Source organism: Onychomys torridus, chromosome 13 (assembly GCF_903995425.1).
Source record: "Onychomys torridus chromosome 13, mOncTor1.1, whole genome shotgun sequence".
Classification (NCBI taxonomy): Eukaryota; Metazoa; Chordata; class Mammalia; order Rodentia; family Cricetidae; genus Onychomys; species Onychomys torridus.
The window spans coordinates 21,471,742-21,488,297 of record NC_050455.1 but is presented as its reverse complement, the minus strand read 5'-3'; the positions used below and the strand labels follow the sequence as shown (position 1 = coordinate 21,488,297).

General features: G+C 49.2%; 1 protein-coding gene across 4 annotated transcripts in view; it reads right to left on the bottom strand.

The window, feature by feature from the left end:
• The window catches only part of Lims2 (LIM zinc finger domain containing 2), a 53,551-nt gene that overhangs the window by 27,984 nt on the left and 9,011 nt on the right, over window positions 1-16,556 (bottom strand). For 2 of the 4 annotated variants that reach the window (XM_036205248.1, XM_036205247.1), the window contains exon 1: window positions 1,872-2,166. The exons of 1 other annotated variant lie outside the window; for it this stretch is intronic. Coding sequence is in view for 1 of the 3 variants with exons in the window: in XM_036205247.1 (XP_036061140.1) it covers window positions 1,872-1,882 (11 nt within the window). In the remaining 2 variants the exon portion in view is untranslated. Of the gene's footprint in view, window positions 1-1,871; window positions 2,167-9,871; window positions 10,050-16,556 lie in introns of those variants that run through there. One more of the 4 variants, XM_036205250.1, reaches the window with a different exon arrangement.

Here is a 16,556-nt window from a genome sequence, read left to right as displayed (position 1 = left end):
AAGGAGGGTCGTGAGGGGTGTGAGCAGAGAAGGGTTATCCCTGCAGTCTGGCTCCAAGGACTGGTGGGGGTTCCAGGATCCAAGCATGAAGACCTGCTCCGCCTCACTGAGGCAATGGAGGCAGAGCATGTGACACGGAGCTAAAGAACCCCCACAGTTCCTGGGACAAGAAGAGACTTACCCCACTCCAAAGTCTGAGTCAGATGTGTGTTCCTCCCAGACAAGCCTAGCTAGGATCTCTGTGTGTACAAGGGAAGGAAGCCAGACCTGGAACTGTGGTGGACACGGCGTCATCTCACAGTGACTTCAAACACACCAACAGGGAAATGCTTGAAGGCAAGAACTGAAGAGAGCCACCAAAATGTTCAAAGAGGGCATCGCTGAGGAGGGGCACTGGGAACATTTCCTGTGCTGCTGAGATCGCGCATCTAGGGCTTTCTCTGTTCTCTAGGATGGGCAATAGTACCCAGAGCAGAAAGGAGCTCCCTGTTCCCTGTGACCCCCATGGCCAGCAGATCTCCTGATCTCTGTCCCCACCACCAAAAACCTTCCTGAAGGTCTTCTTCTTGCTGGCTGCCCATGACCCACCAATCCAGAGAGGGCTGAGGAACCCAGACTTAACAGGTGCCTCGTGTCTCTACTGGGGATCCCAACTTGCGCTTAAGATACAGTGGGGTGCCTGGCTGCGTGCCTGCTTTTCTTTCAAAGCTGAGGACTGAGCATGGAGAGGCAAGAAAATGGTAAGGATTTCTGCCAGGAAACCCGGGGGTAGGGGACAAGCTGAGGGGCACACAGAAGTGACCACAACAGTCTGTGGGAAGACCTTCACCACCTTCCTGGGGTGGGACAGGTCCTTGTTCTGCACCACATAAAGCAGCGGTCTTCCTGCTGGAGGAGTACCCAGAGCTGAGGCTGGGGAGGAAGCATTGGGAAACAGGAGAGCAGGACTGGTGTGATAGCCTGCCGTTGCCTGTGACAGGATACATAGTGTCTCCAAATCCAGGGCTCTCAGCCACAGCTTCAGCGGTCAGCAGCAGTGTGTCCCTGAGGCAGAAGACTGTCCTGTGCTTCAAGGGATCTCCAGGCCACCAGCCCACACTACTGGGTGTTGCCCTGACTCCCAGGACCCTTTACCAAAGACTGCACAAAGGGAGTGGCTCCCCAGGAGCCCCAGTGTAGCGAGGCATAGTGCAGAAAAAGCACCCCTGCCAGCTCTTCTTGGCTATGCCTTTCCAGCCCAGCTTTGAACCACACACTGTACCCAGCCATATTCCAGAAATAATTGCAGAAGCCAACATTGGCTGGACTCTTGTGGGCCTGCGACCCACCTCCCGAACCTCTGGAACCTGAATTACCTCATCTGTGAAATGGTAGAAAGGGACCTCAGAGCCTTGCCCAGGGGCCGACTGGAGGGATACTCCCTGCCCCTCCCGGAGCCTCTACACTTAGGGTTTAGAGGCAGTTCCCCACAGGTCCTACACACCGTTTACAGAGGAGGCAATGGCAGGCTGTCACTCAGTGACGATCACCCAGGATCACACTGAGGGTTGCCAGGAAAGTCCATGGCTCTCAGCCACATTTTAAGGCTTTCGCTCATGACCTTGGACAAGTCCCTGGTCGGGGTCACCCCAAGGGGATCCCTGGCGGTAGAACTACACCTGCCCTTACCCACACACCCCCTGGAGGAAGAGAGTAGGACCCCCTGCCCACACACATCCTCCAGGAAGAGAGCAGGACCCCCTGCCCGACTCTCAGTCCCAGAGGGGTTGCAGCCTGGGAGCAGCGGGACCGCCGGACTTCCCGCCACCACCCGCAGTCCCGCATCCGTCCCGGCCCATGTCAGCCTCCACCCGTAACCTAAGGCATGTTACCTTCCCGTCATGGTGGCCACGCGCCCAGCAGCCTAGCACCGGTCGGCAATCCACTGGCTGTGTCCCTGACAGAGGACTCGCGGTCCGGCTGAGACAGGAACACACCCAGACCGCGAGGGCGGCTCCGCCCAGCCGGCAGCCCGGGATGAGGGGTGCAGGGGACAGGCTCAAGGGGCACAGGGGATGCCGGTGCTAGCGTCAACCCTGGAACCACTAGAGACTGACACTAGAGACACCCGACTTGAGTGGGTCGGTCACGTCCTCGCCAACCCGGTCTCCGTTGCCACCTCCCGGATTCCGGGCATACTTTTCCTTTTAAAGGGAATGAAGTTATAATAAACATGCACAAGTTCGCACCCCACCCCACCCCCCACTCGCCCTCCCTCCCACCTCATCTGCCCTCCCCCACCCGTGCCTTCCCCCACCCACATCCCGAGACACTTTTTAAGGGATGTGGGAGGAAAGTAAAACCGAGGGAGTCCGTGTGCGCACTTCCTTCGAGTTGCCACTGCTGCCCCAGGCAGGAAAAACAGTCGGACTAAGTCTCTGTGACACTTCTAGGCACCAACTGCCTCCCCGGGTACTAAGGGACTCCAGGGCATCTTTTTGCATGGTGAGCTTAATTGCCCTTAAGACCCGACACCAGTGCTTTCCTGAGAAACACAGTTTATTTATTTGTTTGTTTGTTTTTGACAAGGTTCCGTGTAATCTGTGCTGTCTTCAAACTCCCTTTTATGTAGCCAAGAACGACCTGAGCTCCTGATCCTCCTCCCACTGCCTCTCTCTGCTGGGATTACAGAAACACTCAGTTTACACAACGCTGAGGATGGACCCCAGGGCTTGGTGCTTGCTAAGTCAGTACTCCACCCACTAAGACAGCCAAACGGTATTTCTTATTAAAAATCAAACCAAGACTCCCGTCTATAGTGAAACACTGCTGATGAATCAAGGAATATTATCTGCCCTAAAATGATCTGATGATGTGAAAGCATTTAGGAAAGCATTTTCTCATCTGCTGAGAGAAACCTGTTCTCACATAGCTGACATCATCAAAGAGCAGGATCTACAGCTGTTGTTGTTGTTATTATTACTTTTTGGCACGTGTCTTGGCCCCCTTTCTGTCAAGCTGTAAGTTGAGGGTTGGTTAAATAAGTGGGAAAGATTTCACAGTTCCCTGCCAATGTCAGGAGGAATGTCTCCACAATTGTCAATACAGAGGAACAGGCATGCGCAGCCCAGCAGAAATCGCCTGCTGAGTGGTTTAACCAAGTGTAGAGGTCTCCGGAGAACCAGAGAATGACAAGTCAAAGGCAGGGGCTGGGAAGATGGTTCATGGAACAAGCATGAGGACTAGGGTTCAAATCCCCTCAACGTAAGAAGTTGGAGTCAAGTGGTCCTATGAGCCTGCAACCTCAGTGCTGTTGAGGGCAGAGGCAGGAGAACCACTGGGGCTCACTGGCTGCCACCCTAGCTCTGGGCTCCATGAGAGAGCCTGTATCAACGGAATACAGTGGAGAATGATTCAGTAGGACACTCAAAGTCTTCCTCTGGCCTCTATGCCTTCACCTGCCCACTACCTCCCATTTAGCATGCTCATACATCACACACACTCACACAGGGACATTGTATGACTTATGTGTTTGTGAGCATGCGGGGATCTGCCTATGGATCTGGGATCATTTGTTCACCTGCTACTCGAAGGACATTGCTCAGCCCCACTAGAGACATAGAGTATCCAAACAAGACCAGCCCCTACCATGGGGACGCAGTGGACACTAGAGCATTCTGATTAGTGGCTACTGGGCACGTCCTGCAAGGAATGTGTGCTGCCTTGAGCCAGGAGGCAAAGGTGTCAGGCACTGTGTCTTTTGCGACTGTTAGAATTTGCTAGGGATATGGATGTGGGCGTGGCCCTTGCTAGGCATGACAGGTGCCAGTGTGGGAGGGGAGGTGGCTTCCTGGACAGTGGTGGGATATAACAGCTGGACAAATGAGTGTGGGGATGTCTAGGCTGTGGGGATGTGATTTGTGTTGGGAAGCAGGAGAAAGCAGAGGATGAACTACTACAGATGTGGGAAGCTTGATTCAGGTACAAGTTCAACCTTAGGGTTCAGTGGGTCCCTGAGGATGTCGGTGTGAGCAGAGAACCTTCCATGAGAAGGGAAGGAGCAGGAGAGGTCTGGGCTGAATAGGGCAGGCCTGGTAAGAAGGAGTGGCTAAGGAGACAGCTGGGTCAGTGAAGTTCTTACCTTGTAATCATGAGGCCAGAACTCACTTTAAAAACAAACAAACAAGCCAGGTGTGGTGGTATATGAGTTCATAATCCGAATACAGGGGAAGCTTGGTGGCCAGCCAATCTAGCCTATTTGATGAGTTCTTGGCCAGTGAGAGATGTTGTCCTTGAAAAACCAAGGCAGACAGCACCTTAGGAACAATAGCTAAAGTTGACACTCTGGCCCCCACACATACATGCACACACATGCACCTGCATCCACACAGACACATACAAAGGAAGCAATTCAGGGATGCCATAGAAGCCAGCAGGAAAACTCTAAGAGCTTAGGAACAGTGACCCCCATCTGCAAGGACAGGGAGGGATCCGGGATTGGTAAAAGAAGGACCATGGAAGTGGGGAACTCCACACACAGCCCTATCAGAGAAGAAGAGGAACAGGCACCCTAGAGAAAGGCTGAGCCCAGGAGGCTGTAGGGGTGTTAAAACTGCCCTTTTCAGGAAGAGGAGAAACACAAGAGATCTGTGAGGTCACGGGGTAGGGATGGTGTCGCCTTGTGTTTGAGCTGAGGTTGGTAAGATGGAGGAACACTCAGACAGAAGCTTGAATCACATACTGAGTGCTGTGACTTGGAGAGAGGAGCAGCAGGTGGGCTCTGAGAAGTCTGAGGTCAAGGACAGGACATAGAGTGACACACAGTTTGCCCCAGAAGGAAATGGAGGTACAGAAGGTCGCCAGGGGCAGAGCTGGAGCTTAGAGCAGATGAGCCTCAGAGAAGACAGCAGATGCCCCGATTAACCCTCAGCAAGCATGGCTTCCCTCCAGGCCTGAGTCCCACGCTCTTCAGGGACGGTTAAGAACTCATGGATGGACCCGAAGCGAGGTTCTGGGCACGCCTGCCTGTGCCCCCACCAGGCTGTGGCCATGGAACTACCTCCGTGAGAAGCTGCGGCAGGACCTGGAGGCAGAGCATGTGGAGGTGAAGGACACGACTCTCATCCATTGCCCTTGCCCGACCAGCTTCAGAGTCCTGGTGGTGTCCACTAAGTTTGAGGAAAAGCCACTGCTCCAGAGACACCGCTGGTGAATGAACGCTTATCTGAAGAGCTCCTGTACATCCATACCTTTGAACAGAAAACTCTGACCCCAGAGCAGTGGACCTGAGAGTAGCAGAAGTGAGGGACCCAGGCCTGAACAGCCATTAAATTGTAAATGGGGGTGGGGAGGAGAACTCCTGGATGAAGCAGGGCGTGGGGCTTCTTCTAGCCACCATGCCAGACCAATAAGATAAGGATGAGGAGCTCTGAAGGTCTGCAAGTGCCTCAGATGGCTTCCTCCAGCCCCTATCTAGAGCCAAAAACAAGTCCCACACGAAGAGGAATGAGGGAGGGTCTTGCAGCCCTTCCAAAGTATGATGATTAATCTTGTCAATAGGATAAGATTTCAGAATAACCATGCAAAAAAGTCTCTGGGCATATCTAGGGTTATCTAACTTGGGTTAACTGAGGAAGGGGACTCTGAATGTACCATTCCATGGATGAGTTTCCAGACCCAACTAAAAGGAGAAAATGACGGCCAGCAAGATGGTGCCAGTGGGTAAAAGGCACGGGACAAGCTGAGTTCTGTCCCCAGAGTCCACGTGGCAGAAGAACTCGCTCCCACCAGTTGTCTCGACCTCTACAAGCACATACTGTGATGACTAACCATGGTTGTCAACTTGGCCATGGAATCGAATAAAACCTAAGTCTCTGGACTCTACTCTGAAGAATCTTCTTGACTAGATCATTTGAGGTGGGAAGGCTCACCCTTACTCTGGATTTATTGCTAAAGATCTGAAGACCCACCCTAAATCTGGGCCACACCTTTCGGTGGCAGAATACATAAAAAGACATGTGAGAAGGAATCCTGCATTTATTTTCCTGCTTGCCCTCACTCTGGACGGCCAGTTCATCAGTCCCCCTGCTGGGGCATTCCTTTACTGGCTTTAGGACCTACTTCTTCAGGACTCCAACACAGCCTGAAGACCAGCTGAGACGTTCAGCCTCATGGACTGAACAACTCCTGGATTCTTGGCCTTTCTGTCAGGAGACAGCTGGTGTTGGGCTAGCTGGACAACAGTCTATAAGCCACTCCAATAAAAACCCTCTTAATATAGATTTATTCTGTCCTGCTCTTCCAGAGAACTCTGACCAATACACACATACACACAAACAAATAAATGCAGTAACTTTTTATAATAAAAAAAATAATAGTAAGGTGGCTGAGTATAAACTTTCATCTGCTTCCTGAATGTGGATAAAATGTGACCAGCAACCACCTGCTGCTGATACCGCCATGCCTGTCCTGCCAAGATAGACTATATTTATTGGGACTCTGATCCTAATAAATTTGTTTGCCAGTAATTTTGTCTCCACAATAAATAAGTAACTAATCCACATAACCACTATGTGGCCCCGTAGAGGAGGCCTCGTGCCCTCCCCAGCAGACAGGAGGGTGTGGAGGGTAGTTATAGGCAGCCACAAGGGATGTACCAGCTCCCTGATGGCTGGTCTACCTAAGCTCTCTCCCCTGCCTCTAAGCTATGACTGGTTTCTGTGAGGAGTCAGAAAGGGGGTAGGCAGTGAAGATGGAGGGAGGAGGGAGGAAATAACATTCCTACCTGGGAAGGACAATGTCATGTAACACTGAAAAGTGCTTAACCAACATCCACTAACCTGAAACACCTATCAAACCAAAGCCATTCACTGGATAACATCTCATCTATTTCAGTCAAATAACACCATCCGTTTGAGGGTATTTTCTGTTGGGGCTGAGGAAATGAAATGTGGGGAGAGAGCTCAAAGGGAGAAATGGTCTAGGGAGGCTCTAAGGACCAGCTCAGAGACCACTTGGCTCTGGAAACCCCACCCTTCCCAACAGTGTGCTTTCTGCTTCAATAAATGCCCAGTTTTACTCCTGAGTCTTTCCTTTTTCTGTCCATGAACATTCAGTTCTTTGTTGCCTCTGGGCCGAACCTGGACACCTGGGCAGCTGGCCCATGGGACTGACACTCCCGTTACATTTCCCTCTCAGGACATCAGTGGGTAAAACTCTGAGCCACAGTGGAATAACCTAAATCTGTATGGCTGAGGCGTGGTCACTCATACATCCCAGAATAACCCTTGTCTTTTATTCCTTTGAGATCTATTACATTTCTTTATTTGTTTCTTTCTACAACAGTAGTCTACACAGTAAGTTATAGGTGAGCCAAGGTTACATAGTAAGACCCTGTCCCTTCCACCCCCCAAAAAAACCAAAAAGTGTTGGCACGCTTCCAAGTGGCCTCATCATCAATCCATCCTGTTCCAGCTGTTTAAACTGACAACCGACTTGGGAAATAAATCAATGGATTTTCAACATGGCCCTCCAGTGATTTGCTTTGCTCTGATTTAGTTTCTCAGGGTTTGAGATGGGGGTGTCTGAGGGGTGCTTTACAGATGTCCCATTTCAACTTCTCTAGAAGAACTTGAGACACCTCATGGTTGAAGGACTGAAAACTCCCCTAATCTCTTTATCTCCCCTAAATGAATCCAGTTTTAGTTGCGTTGTTTACAGAAGGCCCTGCTCAGGTCTTAGTCCTAGGAATAGTTTTGTAGTCAAATATTAACTGTTGAAAGCCAAAGGGTAGGTCTGTGCATGACATAGTGTTGTCTGGTAGTCTCCAAATTGACGCACTTGCTCCAGGAGGGAGGAGCTCATGAGCCTCAGGAGGTAAACAAGAATGTCACATGTCCAGGAGAACAAAAACTTGGAAGATTCTCCTAGCTCCCTCCCAGGGAAGAGAATTCTTGGATGGTCAGCTGCCTGCAGTCTTCCCAGATAGCTCTAGGGCTGCAGCTGGGGTGGGCTTTGGGGTGATGCATCTACTCTTGAGTCGTCCCTACTCTGTGTAAGTCACCTCAGCCATTTCTAACCCAATAAAAAACATTGGTCCAGCAAGGTAGACATTGGTCTAGTTATTACTTTGGTCTATCATGAATTCCTTTCCTTGGATGACCAGTCAAATGTTGCATGTTTCCAGGGAATCTGTCACACAATACCATGTGTATTCACTGATGATGCTTGTGCATATCAAGGCAGTAGTCATGGCTGGGTGTCTTAATCACTCTCCATCTTATTGTTTGAGACCGGGGTTTCTCACTGCTCTTGAACTCAACAAGTAGGCTACACTGGCTGGCCAGTGAGTCCCAGGGATCTGCCTGCCTCTGCCTCCCTAGCTCTGAGATTACAAGCTATGTGTCACTACAGGGTTTTTTGGGGGAGGGGGTGCTGTTGTTGTTTAAAATATAACAAAACAAGAGTTTTAGGATCAAACTCAGAACCTCATACTTGCAAGCCAAACAAGCTCCCTGCCCAGCCCAAGGAGGTTAGTTTAGTGAGGTTGGTGTGCTTATAAAGTAGACTCGGGGAAATTCACCATATTCTTAAAGGGGAATTGATGCAGTTTCGTTATAGAATTTTTGTCAATTCAGTTCATATCTCTGAGATACATGTTGGATGAAGCTCAATACAACTGGTAGGTAGATGTTCATGCCAAGCAGAATAGGTATTTTTCTTTACCATTTTAGTTACCACATGAAATAAGTTTAATTATTACATTTGTATACATATCATTGTACTTTGTTCAAATTTGTTTCCTATCACTCTTCCTTGCTCCCTCATGTGTGTGTGTGTGTGTGTGTGTGTGTGTGTGTGTGTGTGTTATGTGAGTGTATATATATATATATGTGTGTGTGTGTGTGTGTGTGTGTGTGTGTGTGTACAAGCCCATACATGTGGAGTCCCAGAGGACAAACTCTGGAGCTATCTGACTTTCTTTTTCTTTTTCTTTTTTTAGACCCAGGGGTCTTGCTGTCCCTGCTTCCTTAACACTGGAATTACACTGTGCATCAACTTTTCACAACTCCTGGGGATGAAACTTAGGCCTTCCCGCTTGCAAGGCAAGAACTTTATCTACTGAGCCATGTCCCCAATCCTCCTTACTTCTTTAGAGTCTCATTGTTCTCTAGTCTTAGGCTAAAGCTGGACCAAGGAGCCTCACAAGTTCCCAAAACTCTGAGGAGGAAAACACCATTCCACCTGTGTGTCTGACCTAGGAGAGATCCATCTGACAAACACAATTGCAAATGGCCCTGGATATTCAGGAGTCCCACATCTCTGCATCTCAGACCATCTCAACCTTGCTCACCCAACAGGAAGCCACTTTGAGGCTGGGGAATGTAGCTGAGTGGCAAAGCATTTGTCCAGCATACACAAGGCCCTGGGCTCCATCTCCAGCACAAAGGGCTAAAACCAGAGCCCACTGAGCACACAGACAAGAGTTTCCCCCTGCAGGGCCACAGCCACTCACTGTCTCTGAGACCATGTCACCTACAAACCAAGACGCATTTTGCTTCTTCTTCCTCATTGTGACAGCCAATGCTGATGGACAACCCTTCCATCAGAGCTTCCCCAAAATGGTCAGCAACCAACCCTACCATGCCCCCAAACCCACCATGTCTCCAGAGGAGGCTCAGTGTGCAGTCAAGGTGAGCTACCACACTGACCAGCCCTAAGAGGGCAGGAGGCCCTGAGGCTGTTTCCCTTCCCCCCCTTAGCAGCGTGAACATAAGCACTTAGGGCATAAAGGGTGGGAAGGAGACTTGGGGTTGGGGCAGAAGACCAGAGCTGGCTAGTAGAAGGATCCTCCCAAGTCTAGCACTCCTACATCACAGCTTCATTTCTTTACCTTGGTGGCTGAGACGATGCTCTCTCTGCCTCCCTGGGGCCCTCCTTCCTTGGTAGCTGCGGCAGCTCCTCTGGGGGCAGTAGCAGCTGCCCAGCCTGTTTGGCACAGCCACTCGGAGAAAGACTGGACGGTAACCAAAGTGTCCCACTGCCGCAGCTCCCAGGAGCTCTCGCCTCACCTCAGCCTAGGCAGGAGACTTGGCCTGAGGTCCAAGCCCAGAAGGTGTGGCCGGAAGCACTTTGGGGTCAGCCAAGGACAAGCCAGGACAGGAGAAGTTTAGGAAGGAAAAGGCTGCCTCCCTGGAGATCCAGGATGGCAGGACACAGTAGTAAGGACCGCCCTCGGATTTCAGAGGGGCTGGCAAAGGGAATTCTTCTTGGGGTAAAGAGGTCATGAGCCCTTGGTAAGGTCAATGTTCACAGGGCAGATGGCCAAGGAAACAGAACCCATGGTGCCTAGGGAGATGAACATATACCCTCAACCTTGTTTACCAAGGTTGCTAAATGCCTTTTTGGTTGTTTGTTTTTTTTTTTTTTTTAAACCAAGATGCCTCCTGCAAAGTATTGCTTGCCTTGAAAGGAGGAAAGGCTCTGGACCATTTATTTTATCTTAATTCTTTTCTTTTAGTTTTCTGCTATGAAACTCTTACTGCAGTGGACAATGTACATGGACAGGAAGAAAAGTCACCTCCACACTTGGTGTTCACCGGCTCGTGTTGTTTACTGGTTTGTGTTTTAAATATATTCATTTTTATTTTTTTATGTGTATGAGTGCTTTGCCTGCTTGCACAAATGTGCACTATGAGTGTGTGTGCCTGGTGTCCTCGGATGCCAGAACAGGCACCAGGCTCTCCAGAACTGGCGTGACGGATGGTTGTGGAACACCGTGTGGGCACAGGGAACTGAACTCAGGTCCCCTGCAGCAGCAGCAGTTGCTCCCCTCCTCACTGAGCCACCTCTTCAGCCCCTTTGGTTTTGTTTTTTGGAACAGAATCTCCTTTAGCCCAGGCTGGCCTTCAACTCACTATGTAGCCAAGGATGAACTACCCTGACTTTCTCCTGCCTCCGTCTCCCTAGTGTTGAGATTACAGCTGTGCACCGCCATGCCAAGGCGTACCCTTCTCCGGGGATGGCACCTAGGCATCATTCATGATGGGCAGGCACTCTTCCAGCTGTGCACACTATACCAGCCTACGTGATAGCTTCGTGTTTGCAATGTCACCGTCTCCTCGTGGCAGTGATAGACGTTTGTCACCCTCTTGGTTCTGATCTTGGTTTCCCTGATCCTAAAGCCCCCTTCACATGGTGCTGTCAAATCCAATTCCCAGGATCTCCTGGGAAGAAATTCCAGGAGTCACACATGCACTGTGTTAGGTCTCAGAGAAACCTGGGACAAATGGTTAAGTTACCTATTAATGTCTCAAATCAGCTGGCTCTCAGCGAGTACCTGTTACAGAGTCCTGGCTCCTCAACACTTCCCACCCTCGTCCCCTACCCTAAACCTCAGCAGCCCCTGAGCTTTGCTTCCCAGCCCTCAGCTTCCGATTCCTATATAACTCAACCATTTGGCTGTTGGTTCCCAGGAGCTCTCTTGGCTCTTGGCTCTGCTCTTGGCCTCTTGGTTCTTCTTAACGCCTCCCTTCTCTTCTCTCAATCTCCATGTCTCTCCTCTCACGGGCCAGTCTATTCTGCTGGCCTGTTTCAGTCTGAACTCTTCCAGATGCCTCTGGCCATGCCTTCCCTCCTATCTACAGTAAAACCCTTCTCCTCAACCATACCGAGGAGCAGCCACATCCTCATTTTCATCACGCTATGCATACAATTTCTATATCCAGTATTTATGAGCACAATCAGGTGATGGAAGTTTTTTGGGGGGAGGGGCGTGTTTTGAGATGGTGTCTTATGTATCCCCAGCTGGCCTCCAACTCCCTAAATAGTCAAGGATGACCTTGAACTTCTCATGCTCCTCCCTTCACCTCTTGAGTGTTAAGATTACAAGGGTGTGCCACCGAGCCGTTTATACAGTGCTGAGGATCACCCAGGGCTTTGGGTGTATGAGGCAGGCACTCTACCAACTGAGCCACAGCCCCAGGCCCGGATGGTGTTTTTCATTTGAATCTTATACCCCTTCAGAGTGGGACTCTTCACTGTCATACAGTGCAGAACCCAGCAAAGGGCTGGGTAGAGATGAGGCAAGCTCAGGATAATTATCAAAAGAGAGGTGCTACTGTGTTGCCATGCTGTTTGAAACAACCGGCCAGCGAGTTATAAATAAGCTGTGGGCCGGATTGCACATTCCTATCTGTTTGCTGGCTCCACTCCCTAGACCAAGAACAGGACTCCATTCAGAAAAGCTGCCCAGTAAATATTTGTCCAAAGCAAGTTGTTTTAAACCTTTTGGAAAGTTTCCTGTTCCTGTGCTGGTCACCTATGTTTACGGTGCACATCACACAGTGGGGTTTCAAAGAAATTCAAATGTCGTTCTCAGCAACACTTCCACTCCTGAATTGAATTTGTGTGCGTGGGGAAGACTTTAGTAAGTCATGACGTCTAGGTCCTTTTAAAGGCAATTAGTGTTTGCTGCTTTGCTTTTTATTTTATGTGTTTGCGTGTGTCTGAGTGTATATATATGCACCGTGTAGGAGCCTTTGGAGCTCAGAAGTGTCTAACTCCCTGGAACTAGAGCTATAGTTGGAAACTGGAGTTTGAGACAAGCTCTTGTTCTAGCCCAGGCTGACCTGAGATTTACAGTTTATCTCAGGTTGGCTACATTCTCAAGTAACTTACTGTTTCAGCCTCTCCGATGCCGAAATGTCAGAAGTGAACCATCATTGCCCAGCGGGACATTTTAGCTACCATAAAAACCCTAAAAACCTGATCTCCATGGCAACAGGTGGCAGGGATTGGCTTTGTCATTTATTTATTTGATTAGTGATTTGATTAACTCATTTTATGAAGGTTGTTTCTTCTAAAGAGGACGGCCTCTGAAGCCCATGTTGAGTTCATCTTTTAGCTTGGCTGCAGAGAGTTTCCTCAAAGTCAGTTTAAGCTATTTATTGCTTAAAAGTTGTACGTAAGACCTCTTGTACAGTTCGGGCAGTTTTGTGTGTGTGCACATGTGGTTGGCAGAGGACAACCTCTGCTCTTGTTCCTCAGAAGCCGGATACCTCTGTTTTTGTTAGTGTTGCTGTTTTTGGTTTTGTTTTGAGGAAGAGTCTCTCGCTGGCCTGGATCACACCCAGTACTTTAGGCTGGCTGGCCAACAAGCCCCAGGGATCTGCCTGTCTCTGTCCCTTTGGTACTGGGGTTACAGTTGCACATCACCACACCCGGCTTTTTTTTGTTTTTTCTCTCATGGGTATTGGGGATCAAACTCGGGTCTTCATGATTACAAGGTAAGCATTCTACTGACCAAGCCATCTCTGAGCCCCCAAAGGAAGGGTTTTTGTTGTTGTTTGTGTTTTGTTATATGTATGGTGTATGAGGATTTTTTTAAATTGGTTTTGTTTTTTACCCTGTGCTACTGGTACACCTGTGTAGCTCAAATGCTGCTACCACGGTTGTTTCGTTCTATTTTGTTGTTTTCCTTATGTTCAACCACCGCCAAATACCAGACTTCCTCGTTTTGATCACTTCTCAGAATGTTGCCTTCCACACGCACATGGTCTTCCAGCCCCCTAGGGATACGTGTGACTTGCTTTAAAGTCTGGTTTCCTTAAAGAGCTTTGGCTTTGGAGTAGCTTATTGTTCAGGGAATGTTTGGTCAGAGATTGTAGGTCTCTGGGTATTATGGTTAATCTTGTCTGTCAACTTGACTAAATCTGGAGTCAACTAAAAAGGAAAGCTGCTGGACACTCCTGTGAGGGATTTCTCTTGATCAGATTATTTGAGGCAGCAAGGCCCACCCTACTTGTAGATGGCACCTTCTGGTGGCAGTCCCAGGTGATAGGACATGGCAGAAGGAAACTGGTTTTGCCCGCTTGCCCCGACCCTCCTGTAGGCTCATCCACCCTGCTGTGATAACTTTCTTCACTGATACTGGAACAACTTCCTTGGGCTTTGCTGTAGACCAGAGACCAGCAGCTCTCAGGAAACCTCCAGGTCTTCAGCACAAGATTGAGACTGCTGACGCCCCTGCTTGGGGACTGAGCAACTTGCTGGATTCTTAGTCTCTCTGTTCAACAGTCATTGTTGGGCTCCCCAGATCCACCATGTACGCTAATTTAACAATACCCCATTTAAGGTATAGTCATCCTTCTACCGGTCTATTCCTTTTTAAATCTTCTGTTTGTTTGTTTGTTTGTTTTTGTTTTATGCTTTTCTGTTGTTGTTTTTTTGTTTTGTTTTGTTTTTTGTTTTTCGAGACAGGGTTTCTCTGTAGCTTTGGAGTCTGTCCTGGACTAGCTCTGTAGACCAGGCTGGCCTCGAACTCACAGAGATCCACCTGTCTCTGCCTCCCGAGTGCTAGGATTACAGGTGTGCGCCACCACCACATGGCTGTTTGTTTTTATTTCATGTGCATTGGTGTTTTGTCCACATGTATGTCTGTGTGAGCATGTTGGGTCCCTTGGACAGTTAAGACAGTTGTTAGCTGCCATGTGGGTGCTGGGAACTGAACCTGAGTTCTCTGGAAGTGCTCTTAACTGCTGAACCATCTCTGACTAGCACAGACTGTGGCACCACAAACTGGTTTTAAAGAAACAGAATTGTGGGTTGGGGATTTAGCTCAGTGGTAGAGCACTTGCCTAGCAAGCGCAAGGCCCTGGGTTCGATCCTCAGCTCAAAAAAAAAAAAAAAAAAAAAAGGATAAAAAAAGAAACAGAATTGTAAGGATGAATTTCTCTAGTTGACTTGATGGTATCTGGAACTAGCTCTCCAACTCAGTAAAACTTGGAGTTACTAAAGACTCTCCTGGTGGCATAGAGTTTACTGAAAGTGCATGGTGTGAGCTATTCAAAGAACTATGAAAGATAAATGTGTTTGGCACTCCTGTCCACCTCTTGTGGGGAATGAAGAATTTGGTGACTGTATACAAAGGTTTTGGAAGTAAAGAAAACACTGACGCTGACGCGTTACTTCCAGCCTCTCTGGATACAGTGCAAAGGGCAAAGAATAAGTTCAGGGATAAAATTTGATTTTTGTTTATTAATTCGATGTGTCTTTTGCATCATCTGTCTTGATCCCATTCATTCCCCCATCCCTTCACATCCACCCTCCACCCTGTACACCCCCCAAATAAAACAAAATTTAAGAGAAAAAAATAAAATAAAGGAAAAACTTTAAATGTCGTTATGGAAGCTGCAGTGTGACATGTTGAGTCATGTCATGAACTCCTTTGTCCATTATCTTTAATGCAAGTGACAAGTACAGAGTCATTGGTCTGGTTCGGGGCCTCTGGTTTCTACTACCCTCTCGATGATGGGCCTTGCTAGGACCCCTCCTACATATCCTGCCGCTGTCCTGTGCTGTGGAGATCCTGCAGCTTTGGGTCTGCAGGTCAGGTCCCATCACATGCTCCAGGAGATAGATCATAGATGGGGTGGACGATGGGGCATGCCAAGCCATATCCTTGGTCTGGGCCTGGACAGATGTAGGGTTGGTCCGCCAGATGTGAAATGGGACAGCTCTCCCATGCTTACAACTTAGGGACTGGCTCACCCACACCTGTCTTGTGTAAAATGATGCCCTCCCCCCCCCCCCCCATCAGTGCCTGAGGCAGGTGGGAGAGCTGGCCCTGTGGTCATAAGAGTGGGAGAGCCATCCCTGACCCCCACCAGCTGCAACACTTGGGAAAGCAGGGCCTGTACCTTGCCAGGACAGCACAATAGAGCCAATCTTGTTGGCACAGGTGTGGGTGAGCCAGGCCCGAAATTGTGAGCATGGGAGAGCTGTCCCCATTAACCATTTGTCTTGTGGCAGCTTGAGAGGGGGAGAGTTGCCCTCTCCCCATACACACCCATCAACGCCTGAGGCAGGTGGGAAAGCTGGCCCTGTGGTCATAAGAGCAAGAGAGTGAGCTGGAAAGATGGCTCAGAGGTTAAGAGCACTGGCTGGTCTTCCAGAGGTCCTGAGTTCAATTCCCAGCAACCACATGGTGGCTCACAACCACCTGTAATGAGATCTGGTGCCCTCTTCTGGCTTGCAGACATACATGCAAGCAGAATACTGAATACATAATAAATAAATCTTAGAAGAAAAAAAAAAAAAGAGTTGGGCAGTAGTGGCACACGCCTTTAATCCCAGCACTCGGGAGGCAGAGCCAGGTGGATCTCTGTAAGGCCAGCCTGGTCGTCAGAGCGAGATCCAGGACAGATGCCAAAACTACACGGAGAAACCCCGCCTTGAAAAACCAAACAAACAAACAAACAAAAAAAGAGCTAACCATGTTTGGGATAAAAATTAACTGGCCCTATCTAAGGGTGTCTCAGTGTACTCTGCTGGAAAAGGATCTTCCCAACTCCAGCAGCCATAGCACTCAAGTTGCCCTCCCCCGAAAAAAATCAAACTGAAACGCTCACTATACAATTGACCAACTAAAGCTAAAGCCCAGCCCTGGAGGGTGTGGGCAGTTAAACTGAGGTCACTGGTTGGAAAAGAGTGGAGCCTCTGACTCATGTGGGAGGGCGTTAAAGAGACAGAAGCTCTTGAACTCTCACATTCTGGTGGGGTTGCTTTGGTTGAGGAAA